This window comes from Hermetia illucens, chromosome 3 (genome assembly GCF_905115235.1).
Source record: "Hermetia illucens chromosome 3, iHerIll2.2.curated.20191125, whole genome shotgun sequence".
NCBI lineage: Eukaryota > Metazoa > Arthropoda > Insecta > Diptera > Stratiomyidae > Hermetia > Hermetia illucens.
Window position 1 is genome coordinate 34,594,406 of NC_051851.1, and position 13,095 is coordinate 34,607,500.

At 41.8% G+C, this 13,095-nt stretch overlaps 1 protein-coding gene across 6 annotated transcripts in view; it reads right to left on the minus strand.

Moving 5' to 3' along the window:
- The window catches only part of LOC119652430, a 425,085-nt gene that overhangs the window by 47,513 nt on the left and 364,477 nt on the right, over nucleotides 1-13,095 (minus strand). For all 6 annotated transcript variants that reach the window (XM_038056559.1, XM_038056558.1, XM_038056556.1 and 3 more), the window contains 3 exons: nucleotides 2,281-2,336; nucleotides 2,031-2,215; nucleotides 1,665-1,838 (listed from right to left, as the gene is read on the minus strand). In XM_038056559.1, the coding sequence (XP_037912487.1) occupies nucleotides 1,665-1,838; nucleotides 2,031-2,215; nucleotides 2,281-2,336 (415 nt within the window). The remainder of the gene's footprint in view (nucleotides 1-1,664; nucleotides 1,839-2,030; nucleotides 2,216-2,280; nucleotides 2,337-13,095) is intronic.

The following is a 13,095-nucleotide window of genomic DNA, read 5'->3' on the forward strand; positions in this document are numbered from 1 at the left end:
TAGAAAAAGAAGACGAGGCAGACTCTGCTTGAGATGGAGCGATGACGTAGGCCAGGACGCCAGACAGCTTTTGGGTATATCGAATTGGTGGACCTGGGCGCAAAACCGGGATGTCTGGAGTTCCTTATTAAGGAAGCCTAGACCGGATACCGGTTGTTGCGCCGTTGATGATAATGAAATAATCGTCCTACTGGTCTACAAATTTGGGGTCTTGGCTAATTGTCGTAACTACGACTTATATAGACGTCACACATAATTTTCCAAAGTGATTTTCATCGCAATATAATTAACACATGATTACAAATTATGAAACTGGACTTGGCGGAGGAGGTGCTAAAGGAGCAGATTGTGTCCAGTAAATAAGGTGGGTAACTTACATGGATATGCTTTTACACTGAGAATGTGCGGTACGAGGAAGATGATGGACCAACGGGTCTAAAATCCGCATTCGCTGCAACCTGATATAGAAGTCTCTTCTTGCGACTGCTTCCTCTACCCACAAAAAGTAACTGGAGGCTACGGTAGAGATGCTCTCCAACTGTACTTTCAGGTATCATAAAATAATAAGTTAAATAAAGATTTTGAATAATATGACCCCATAACCCATATAACTTCCTACGCAACCCCTTCGCATGAGTACAGTGTGCTCTATTGCTCCTACAATCAACCGTGCTGTCTTGAATATTCTAGGAATAAAGGATATTAAGGACAAGGACATTAAATTTGAGTTTTGAAAGAATGAATTCCACTTCTGAACCGTGTTTAATCGATTTGCGAAAATAAACCCATTCCATTTGAAATTTTGGCGTATTAAGTGTGGGCACCTTCATTCATGCAAAATATTCGAAATTATTCGTAAATTAATTAACATGTAAAATACATATAATTCTAAGAATTCGGGTTCTGAAAAATTCACAGTTCAATTAATTATTCTAAATAATTTTCTCGGATATCAAAGGAATGAATCATTTTGTAAAATTGCCGGAAGCTGCTTACTCTTTTGTAGTCGCGGAGTGAAAAGCTATTTTCCACTTCACTATAATAGGCATTTGTATTCCAGGGTACTGTTCGAAATGTGTTGAACCTTTCTGCTATCATGCCAGAAGGTAATTAGCCAAAAAATAATTCATAGTGGACGATAAAGTGAATTTCAAACACAAACCCTGTGTAACAGCAATGATGCTAATAAGAAATAATAGCGAGTCAGGTAAAAATCCTAGAAACCGCTAATTTCTCATGAAAGTTGCCATTCTCCATAGAAACGATAGATCTATAGATTGCAACTAGCAATAGCCAGGATGTTATGCACCACATCAAAAACCCGTTGCCATTGCACAGAGATTAACCGAAACCTATTAACCACCAGGCCATCAATGACAAACCAATCCACTGAACTGTCCGTTCAGAGTCCTGAATTAATAGCAGGATATTTGAAAAACTCCCTCTGAATTAGATGGGACATGGTGCACATTGGTCAGGCATTTACTGTCGAAGACAATAGCAGGAAGCATACATCTAACTCGAACGCATAGCCGACTCGCAGGATAATGATATAACATCAATTGTGACCAAAGTCACCTTCTCCTTCTTCTTCGTCTTTGCCCATTGCCCGTCGTCCATGTTGCACACAAACAGATTGAAATGTCCTTAAGGTAATAGATTACCTGCAGTCGGGATCTTCCTTGCATAAATCAGCCACCGAGTGACAAGCTGGCGGCGGGTGGTAGACTATTCCGTTGGAGTTTTGCGGATTTATGCTGTCAGGAGGTCTTTGAGCGCATGCAGGATGCAGTTTTTCCTGGGCCAACATGCAGATATCGTGACGGTTAGACGTCTTCCTGTAAAATGGGAAAGAGAGGTACATTCAATGCAAACATGTAGAGATAAGCTTCCAACCATATAATTTTCTACATTTGATGGGTCACAGTTACATAAGTAATTGTATGGCAGAGTCCCGAATCGGAGCTTTGCTTGGAATTCCGCACCCCCACCGCTATGTCCGCAAAAAAGGAATATCTGGTGATACTTACTTGCATAAACAAAATGCAATATCCAAACTGAGATCTTCATGGGGTCCTTTGTAAAAGGACTGGAGCGCACTCATGCATGCATTGCGATTGCATCGGTGTAGTTCACAATGTATCAGCATCGGTTGCAGGGACGCCAAACACGACGAGTCCTCCCTACACGCGTCCAACGCTGTATGGCATGTGCTCTGCAAAAGGGATTTGACTTTAATATGAAATTGTTCGGGCTTTGGAAAACTGAAGGAATGCAAACTTGGAAATGCAATTTGATTATCTCCGATGAACTGTCCGCGGATGTATCCTGGGCACCTGTAAATCACACGTTAGTAAATGAAAAGCATATGGTGAGTATGAGTTTTAGCTTTTTTTCACTAAGGGATACATATATGCGAAAGTGATTGAAAGACCTGTTATCGAGTAGGAGAGCCTGCGCCTGTCATTAGATGCACGCTATCGGCCTCAAATTTGCTTAATTCTAATGGATGATTTCAGAGTAGGCGAGCTTTATCAGCGGATCTAGCTATTTACGGGATGACTCTACGCATGTATTTTGCAGACTCACAGTGGTGGAATTAGAATGTGAAAATAAAGGGAAATGGATAACAATATTGAACGCACATTCACAGCAATGTTTAAGTAATCTAACTACTCTGCGAAAGGGAATTTATTTAAAGAAGATATATCCAATTCAGTTGTAGTCGGGATGGTAAAAGTTCCAAATTGAAAGGAGAGGAATGCACCCTATGCGATTTTAACGGTACATAATGTTTACGATCCACTAAACAAATTTTAGCTTTCCTAAAATCGGTTGGAGATCTCGCTTTATTTATTGAATAGATAAAATATTCGGAATAGATCATTTCTTGAATAGTAGATAATTAAAACCTCGGGTTATTGATTTCATAAGGGAGGGCGAGTTAATCATAAGATTTCAGTTCACTGACAGACCTGAAAAGGGAGTGATTCACTTCGAAACATAATAAGGGGCCCTGGATTTTCTGTATAATTTTCACCTTAGCTAAACGCTCTCCAAACTTTCTTTCAGAATGATTTTTCTTAACATTATCAATATTGAAAGAATATGGCGTTTTTGCAACAGGAAACGTGTAGGTGACCCCTTTTACAAGAATTTCAATCAATCTGGCTTCTTTTTCTTCTTCTTCTTTAGCCTTTGTTCCCTCTAGGGGCCGACTTGTCGCAGTTTTGCTCCATGAAAGGCCTAATCTGGATGCAGGCTCGGGGCTTTCATATTATTCATCCAGGCTATTGGTCTTTTACCATAGACTTCGATATTCAGACAGTGGATTGTCGTTAACGCGAATTACCATCGAAGACATCTCTCTCACAATTTTACCACGGTCGGTGCAACCCACTATTGATTGCGAATATAATCATTTTGATCAAAAGCCAGGCCGAAACGGGGTTGGCATTGATACTTTGGACGATTATTTGAAAGCCTCGCGATACCAGCCGACCCCTCTTCTGAACGTGACAAATCGTAATTGTTTGCGCAACAGTCAAATTGGATCCGGGCCTTGAAGCATGTTACAGCATTTTTTTCAAGACTGTAACAGTAAATTAGAATTAGTTCACTATAGGAGGTAATGTGGTCAGCAGAGTGCTCGCCCGAGATTATTACCCTGATTTGGCTCAAGCATTGATCCACAGCTGAGTCAACTAGTATCCGACATCCAGTCACGACACAAATCCCTTTTTGCCCCAGTGAGCACGATTTGTAGAAAGAAGGGGGGTGGATTTGAAGGGGGCGAAGGTCGAAGAAGAAGAGAAAGGCTCACATATCAAACACCTACTTTCTCCGGGAAACAATCCTTGACAACAGCGATCACATTGCCATAACCCCCGACTTGCTTACAAAGTCGTACCATCTTTCAAACTTCCAGACAGCAAAGGAGGATTTGTTTGACCAAAGCCTGAAATGAACCCTACTGACTACCTTCCAACAAAATGGTATCCAAGGGTGCTATATACTGGATTCTGCCAATTAAATGCAGGAAATCATTACATATACAATGAATTGATCCCGTTCTGCAGTCTCAACAATCAAAGCTTCATTTCACCCCCACCCCCAATGATATTTTAGTGGATATTAAATAATAAAAGCCACGCTCATCCTTTACACACACAACCTTCCAATCTGGGCGGGTCAATACTTCTCAAATGCCTTTAGGAGATAGTATTCAACTCTGATACTTGGAGAAAAATCAAGATAATTTGCCCTGCCTCCGTAAAATTCTTTCCCTTTCCGACGAAATCTGCGACTCTAATAACACCCCTTCATAATTTCATTTCTCCAAGCGGCGACCAATAGTCTGTTGAGGATGCAGTCTTTGTCCTACAAACGGACTGCTCCATCGGAATCTACTGGAATATCCTTTCAATACCATATGTTAATATGGATCCGCATGTAAGCTCTCCAAGATCCTCACTTGGCCAACCCCAATAGGCCGCATCTAGATTACTGATCCTTGCTTTCTAGAAGAAATCCCAAGTTAATATCTAACAGCGCCTACCATTCCCATATATACATATGTATGTCTAGTGGGCATTCTTCAAAAATCAGTCCATTCATGTATGCTGGGAAACAATCTAGGCTAGGTGTGAAAATTATACTGACACCAATTATCCTGACACCTTCCAATTATCAGCTTTGTAAAAGATAACTTCAACATCATTTTCAAAAGTATCAGGCGTAGTCACCTCGTAAAAGGACTCACAAGAACACATGAGATGTGCTTCGAAACTGTAGCCTTTGGGCTAACCCCAGCATTTCTTTAGAAGTCTGATGCTCCATCTAAACCGGAATTATATAATAATAATAAAAATCGTTGGCGCAACAATCCATATTGGATCAGGGCCTTGAAGTGTGTTAGAGCACTTCATTCAAGACCGTAACGGTACACTGTAGGAGGCAATGTGGTCAGCATTGCGCTCGCCCGAGATTATTACCCTGATTTGACTCAGCTACTCATTCACAGCTGAGTCGACTGGTATCCGACGTCAAATCACGATACAAATCCCACTGCCACCAGTGAGATTTGAACCGCGACCTTCCGTACGATAGCCTTGTGCTCTAACCACTCAGCTATCCGGACACTCCTCCTACTGGGTGAATAAAACCTGGAAAATTTTTAACAAAGGTGAAGGGCACGTGATCTTCGGAACGGCCTCTGAATTCACCCACCACGATTCTATAGGCGCCCCACGCGATTACATCCACTGCCGAACAGGGCTCCTAAAAGCATTCCCTCTTGCTCCGTTGGATGGCGAGCGTGAGGGTTTTGCGGGCTTCCCCCCCATGGCTCGGCGACAGGCCGAATGAGCCCCTCCTAGTCATGGATGCATCACACGCTTTGGCAATGCATTGGGCCACATGGGCAGCTCTTTCCGTAGAGTCGCCTGTTTTATTAGGTTGGTCCAACCACACCTGTATGAAGGTCTGCTCATCCAGAGCTTTTGCAGACAAGCTGATATCTTTCTCGTGAGGGCATGACGGTCTTCTACCCGGTGACTTCATCCATAGTCCAAAGAAAATGGCCTGGTGATCGTTATGGGTGTAGTCCTTGCTGATGTACCAGGACGTACTACGCGTCAGTGCAGGACTGACAGAAGTTGGGTCTACGATTGAGGCAGACCCCCCTTTCTGAAATGTGTTTACATAACCTTCGTTGACTTAAATTACATCCAACTGTGCAAAAGCGCCTGATAGACTGCGGCCCCTTGCATTTGTCTCTCTGTACCCCACTCACGGACCCAAGCAGCAACCGGAATTACTTTCCCGAATTGAGCTTGTGGAACTTTTATGTTTTTTATGCCCGTAGAAGCGACTAGCGCATACTTTTAGTTTCTGTTTCAGTATCCCAGCAAATAGGTGGAGAGATGATAGCTTCCAATGAGGTCCGCAACATACCTATGCACTTTGATTCACCTTGGATATGGTGTATTTTGTGACAAACCGAAGTCTATTCTCTTCCTTTTGAATGATGCATCGAGTCGAAACCGCTAAACAGGTAAAGCCCATCTGGGGAAGATGTTAATTGTGGGGGTCATACGATCGTTCAAAATTCCTTTAAAACCAGTAATCATCTTGTTTATTGTTTTATACAAGACCTTCAAAAGGAATAAAATAACTTGAAAAATAGGAGAGAGTTTTCCAAATTGCAGTCAATAGGAAATATGTATATATTTGCATCGCTATTGAGCTGACTGTGTAGACTTTTTCATGACTCGTATCTCGCATAAATTTGGCAAGAGCTCTATAGGATCGCTCCCAGTACAAAGGACACGATACAAAAGTTTAGCCAACACCGACTGGAAGGACACGACATGACAGATTGGTTAACAACCACTGGGAGCGACACGACAGAATATTGAATAGTATATTCGCAAGGTATACATATAGAAAATACTATTATTAACTTTTGTCTGGCGTAGGCTAATGCTTATTCATCTTTCAGACAAGAGACGGACAAATATTTGCCTGTGTGTTATATAAATATTTCAAACAAACCCCTGTGTCAGATAAACATCAGCACTTGTGCCAGGTAAATGTCTATGTCTACTTCACATATTAAACAGACAAACATTTGCATCAAACAAATGTCTATTTCAGACAAGACCTTTTCCTGCACCAGAGAACTGTCTGCGTGTCCGTAAGACAAATGCCCCATTGAATCTAAGCAGTAGATGGCTACAGATGAGCAAACTTGTTTGCACTGATGAAGGGAACAAGTGGTTCCCGAAATATCGGTATTTGCAAGAATAAATACCCACACCAACGAAAAAGAAACAACAAGTTTTATTATTTCAATTAATTAATCGTTGGAAACACCGCATAATTTCACTCTGATCAAATAGTATTTGCGCTACCTGACGGAGGGCCTGAAACCAGAGGAGACCCTTAAGGACCTCTTAGGATAGACCTAAGTCTTCAACATCAGAGCCAAGAAAGCAAGAACCAGCGGAAACCAGCCCGCAAGAGGGAAATGCGCAGAAACATCCAGGCTATATAAAGCAATAGCCGAAGAAAAGGCAATATCTTTTCTTTGTCCGAAAAAGAAAGATGAGACATTTACCGAGAATGATAAGGACAGGGTACATCTGTGGTGGAAGGCAATAGCTTCCAGCCTGACACCTCAATAACGGGCAGAATGGGGAAGAAGGTGAATTGGAAACTAGTGAAAGAGGAATGCTTGGAAAGCAGAGTAAGATGGGCAGTGGGAACCTTCAAACCATTGAAATTACCCAGAGTGGATGGGTTTTTTCCCAGCACTACTCCAGAGAGGCCTTAAAATGGTGATGAGGGGCAGCATAGCCTCAGGAGTGGTTTTCATTTCGAAAGCGTGTAAAAAAGCACACTTTTCACAGAAAGTCTTTCAAACCAATCTGCCTGACATCGTTCGTACTTCAGGTTATAGACAACCATATTAGCATGTTCTAATACGCAATCCCCTACATCAGCACGCTTACTGGGCACGACGGTCAACCGAAACTGCTCTGTATTAGCTGACGGATCCCATAGAAGCGAAGGAAACAGCACTGTGTGTGTTTGTAATCCGCAAGGGAGTGGGGGATACCCTGGCCTTCTGGGTGGGCAAATAGAAGTATCGACAGGCACAAATTCTATTCTCATGAACAGTACTCAAAGTTGCCCACAAGGTGTGTTATTATTACCATTAATGTGGAGCATGGTAGTTGAAGAACTCCAATGAGAGCTAACAAACACGGGAATACAGGTCCAGGCTTATGTTGATGATATTGTTTGAATCTCTAGTGGCAAATATGAGGATTACTTATGTGACAGAATTCAAACCGGACTGTGAATCACTAGTAATTGGTGCAGAAAGGCGGGGCTGCGAAATAAATTCAGCAAGGCCATTAAGTTACATGGCATGAAGGTGAAACAAGTCGCAGGGGTCAAATATATGGGAATCACACTAGACCAAAAGCTACTGTGGAAGACACATGTTGAAAACATATGTCGGAAAGCCAGAAGGGCTCTGATAACTTGCAGGTCCATATCAGGGAACAAATGGAGATGCACCCCGATAATGTTGCACTGGATATCTACAGCAACAATTAGGTTCCTGTGGGGCAGTAATCTGGGCTAAACTCAGCGCAACAGCCTGGGAGTTATACAAACTCCAGATTGGCTTGCGTGAGTATAAGTGGGGCAATAAGAACATGTCTAACGGCATCCCTAGACGTCCTCCCATGATTTGCTACTCTCCATCTGCACATCCAGATGGAGGCAAGGAGGGCGATCTTTAGAATGTCAGGGAGTGCCAATGAGGGGGGGGGGGTCTCCTAAATTGAAGGAAAATTGTTTCTAGCGGAATCCGAATTACTGATAACAAGGGATAACATGACAACGAGGTTTCCTGGTACACTGACCGATCCCTTGCGGAAGATAGAGCAGGTGTCGCGAGTATTGGTCCAAGGGAAACGAACTGCGAATCAATGGATAACCAGCATGTTGCAGGCGGAAATATACGCTGTAGATGTGCCGCCTTCAACCTCAAAATGAACTATAGGAGGCAGAAGATCGCTATTTTAACCGATAGCTGGTGGCACTTAGGTTTTACCAGGTAAATTCTAAACTAGTATGGGAATTCCTTAACAGACTGAACACGCTTGACTCGGTCAATAAAGTCTGGATACTCTGGGTTTCACGCCACATTCAGTTAGGGGGCAATGAAGCAGCGGAGCAGTTGGCCAGGAAAGGAGCAGCGCCGCCGCTATACGGACCAGAACCATTCTGTGGTGGAAACACTTGGAATTAGCGAACATAATCATCGGTTATAGGTTTAAACGACTTCTATAGTTTGCAGGTATACAGGTACCAATAAAGGGGCACAATAGTTCTTTTAGGATGCAGTGCGAAATCCCTTGACGATATTGTTATTTGGTCGGTGCTCCTCTTGGACAATTTCTATTCTCTGTATCCTTCAACTAAGGAGCTCAGGGTTTCCTTTTTGTCATTCAGCAAGTCATAGGTTTTTTCAGCAGGCTCTTCGCTTCGATGTTAAGATGTTTTCTTCTGTTAAGATGTTAAGAAGGTTTCTGGCCAAAATTGGAGTTTCGGATATTCATGTCCTTCACATCAAATTGATGAATTTGGAGGCAAAGGACATGAATATCCGTAAGAATTTTGGCGAAGTGATCACTATATGGGAAGACAAATCGTTCGTAAGAACATCTGTCGTCCTTTCTGAAACAATTCAATGTGAGGCGTACAAAGATTGATATTAACGTATAAGGACTTGTTGAATGAATGACCTAATTTTATGATTTTTATTACTTAGATTATCAGCTCGCCTTTTATTAATGAAGGTAACAATTGAGCTTGAAGCTGATAGTACTGGGCTAGAAGGACGAAAACAAAAGATAGAATCTGCGCATTTTTTTGGGAAGAATTAGAATCGTTCCTTCCTGAGTCATCAGAGTCATTTTTATATATATAAGTTTTGTTTTTCTGAAGTGGTCGAAGAAATATGAGTGGACTGGGGGAATTTAAATGAAGTTTCTAGCATATTTTCAACCCACGAGGTTTATTTGCTTTTAAATCCTAAATAACAAATACGAGTACTTGCGAACACATCACATTGGGCAGAGATGGGCTCATTAAAAAAACACCCATACATTTATATTGCATTGTTGGAACAGAATTCAAAAAGATCATTTTTTTCGGCTTCGAATAATTCAAAAGTGAAATTTTCAGCTCTAAAATGAAGTCATCTGAAATTTACTCGACTGGAAATAATCTTCATTAGTTTCAAATGGTACAAAGTATTCTCATTCCACCACTGTCTGCACGCCTCGGAATTACGTATATTTGGGTCTACAAATCAGTTTGTCATTGAAAGCAACTTTCGGGACAAAGCGGCTCAACACCTACCAAGCAATAACAGGTAAATCTAAATAAATAATAAAGTAAATCAATTCCTTAATTTCTAGCATTAAATATTCCCTAAAGTGTTCCTTCATATTCTGTATAAAATTTGTTTCTTTGGAAAATACCACAAAATATTAATTTGATAATTTACAAACTACTTTTTAAGAAGCTTTTCATTTTCCTGATTTGTTGAGTGTAACAAGTGGGTTTATGTTTCTATGGGTTAATAGCACACACTAAGGACTTTTTCTTGTAATAATGATGACTGTAAAGTGTTAACTGGAAAAAATGAATGAATGAATTACTCGTAAAAAGTACTGGTAACAAATTGTGCGCAAAAAACTGATTTCATTTGCGTGCAATTCTCATACATACAAGAAATTTTTGGAAAATATGGTTTAGAAATATAATCAAAATAAAATAAATTCGCTTTTCATTGATAAAGGGGGAATTATTAATAATATGCGTCGTTAAAGGTGTCGAGGGTAGTCAAGTTTGAAGTTTCGAAAACAACCTAGCTGAGTGTTTGCAAGGGGTTTCTTTGAAATTCCAATTGATTCTTATTAACAAATGAAGGGTATTTACTAATTATGGAGAGCGAAATTAATTTAAACGAAATCCGAATTAACCTCCTCCAGATAGAAGGACATAAATGAGATCTAGGCTCCAGTATTTGCGTTTTGGACTAAAATGAATGATTCCAGTAAAAATAAGTGTGTTTATTTTACTGTAAAAAATTTCTAACAATTTGATTAATGGCGTACTTCTAAGTAACTTAATGAATTATATCACATATGTATATATGTATGCATATGGGTGCATAGCGAACATTCAAAATTTTATTTATGCAATTTTTGGAGCAAATATTTATATTGAATCTCCGATAACTGCGTAACCTACTACAAATGACTCGGCAAGAACAGTTCTTTTCAGATTTATTTTCTTTGTTTTGCAAAAGCCAAACAATATTTATCTTGAAAATTACAATGGAAAATCTAATTCTAGATTCGTTTCCAGTTAACCCGTTGGGGAGTTCCGTCCCCACGTACTCGAGGAGGGCGATCTGCAAGGGACTCATCTGAAGTGACTCTGCCACGAAGCCTCACCGGAGGTTATCTGGTACCATGGGTACCGGGATGGCCCTCTGAGAGCATATGCTCCAAGAGAATTCCTGGAGGATGTGTTCTCGGCTCGGTTATTTGCGGTTGGCCCCCTAGTGGGAGCTTGAGCGTGGAGTTGCGCTGTACAACTCGGGTGCTGTACTCCTTAGTTACGGCAGAGGTGTTAGATAGGCCTCGCATTCACTAGTATGAATGCTGAGCCTGCACTCAGTATAAGCCAGGACCGCTGTGCTTGCATGGCAGGGCTCTGATTGTGGTCCCAAAATCAATCCGTGTCCGAAGAGGGATTATGCCTTCACGGCAGGTACTCACGTTAAACCCGCAGGACTTTCTAGATTCGCTTTCTTAGTCAATACAAGAGGCCAAAACAGAGCCCCAAATATCAGTATAGCTAGCGTTCGTACTCAAAAGGGGGGAGTATGGTAATGGACGAACTCCTGGACGTGCTAACAAATACTGGAATACAAGTCCAGGGTTACGCAGATGACATTGTTTTAATCTGTAGGGCAAATATGAAGATACCCCACTAGTGCCTGGTACAGGAAAGTGGGACTGCGGATTAACCCAGACAAAACCACCATAGTACCATTCACTAGGAGACGTAAGCTTGATCACCTGAGAGTCATAAGATTACATTATATGGAGGTGAAACGAGAAACAGAGGTCAAATATTTGGGAATTACGCTAGACCAAAAATTACTGTGGAAGACACATATCGGAAACAGTTGCAGGAAACTCACGAAGTTACTACTTTGGATATATACTGCAAAAGTAAGGCCAATGTTTACCCATGGGGCGGTAATCTGGGCAGAAAGAACCGAACTCAGCACACAAGCTAGGGAATTACATAACCTTCAAAGACCGGCTTGGTGTGTATCAGTGGGGCAATGAGGACATGCCCAACGACATCCCTGAAGGGTCCTTCTGGGATTAACCCTTCTTCATCTGCACATACAGATGCAGGCAAGGAGGGCAATCTTCCGGATGGTTGCCTAAACCGAAGGAAGATTGATATTTTTTTAGTCGGTATTCCGAGTTACTAATACCAAGGAATAACATGACAACGAGGTTTCACTTCGATAAGAAGTTTGAAAAACTTTGGGAGAGCGTGGCTGCGACATATGGCTTAAACCAGCAACTGATTACTTAGTACACTGACGGATCCCTTACAGCAGAGGGAGCGGGTTCCGGTGTCATTGGTCCAAGGAAAATGTACTTTGAGTCAATGGGCAGGTACACCAGCGTATTCCAGGCGAAAATATATGCCATAGACAAATGTGCCTCTTTTAATCTCCAAAGAAACTACAGAGGGCTGAACATAGCAATTCTCACCGATAGCCAAGCAGCGATCAAGGCACTTAGGCCCAACCAGGTGAACTCTAAACTGATATGGGAATATGGGCTGGGAATATGGGATATGGGCTGAATACACTCGAGTCGTCCAACAAGGTCTGGACACTTTGGGTTCCAGGCCATGCTAGGCGAATTAGCCAAGAAGGGAGCAGGGACGCCTTTACACGGGCCAGAACCCTTTTGTGAAATCGGAAACGGTTTCATGGCTATGACTCTAAGAAATGAAGAAGAATGGTTCAGGGAACTATACTGGGCGGGCCTACCAGGGATGGAGCAGTACAGGGTGCTTATTGGGGCATACGAACCCATGGGCACAAAGGATTGTTTATACTCCACCAAAAAGAACCTTCGAATCATAATGGGAATTCTCACTGGTCACGGAGTGTGACGAAACCTCTATACACGTCCTGGGACAGTGTCCGGCACTTGTGTAAAGTAGGTCGAGACATCTGGGAGAACACTTAATTCCAGATGCCAAGTTGAAAGATCTGGAAGTAGGGAACATACTAAAGTTCCTAACGGTGATACGTCTGCTTGAGATATTATGATCAATAGGTACACCATAACCAGTAAAAAGGGCACAATAGTGTTTTAAGGACGCGGTGCGACTTTCCCTTAACAGAATAATGATCAGGATAGCCGACGCCAGGGTTGAGGGGAAAGGATCTTCCAGGCGGTGGAT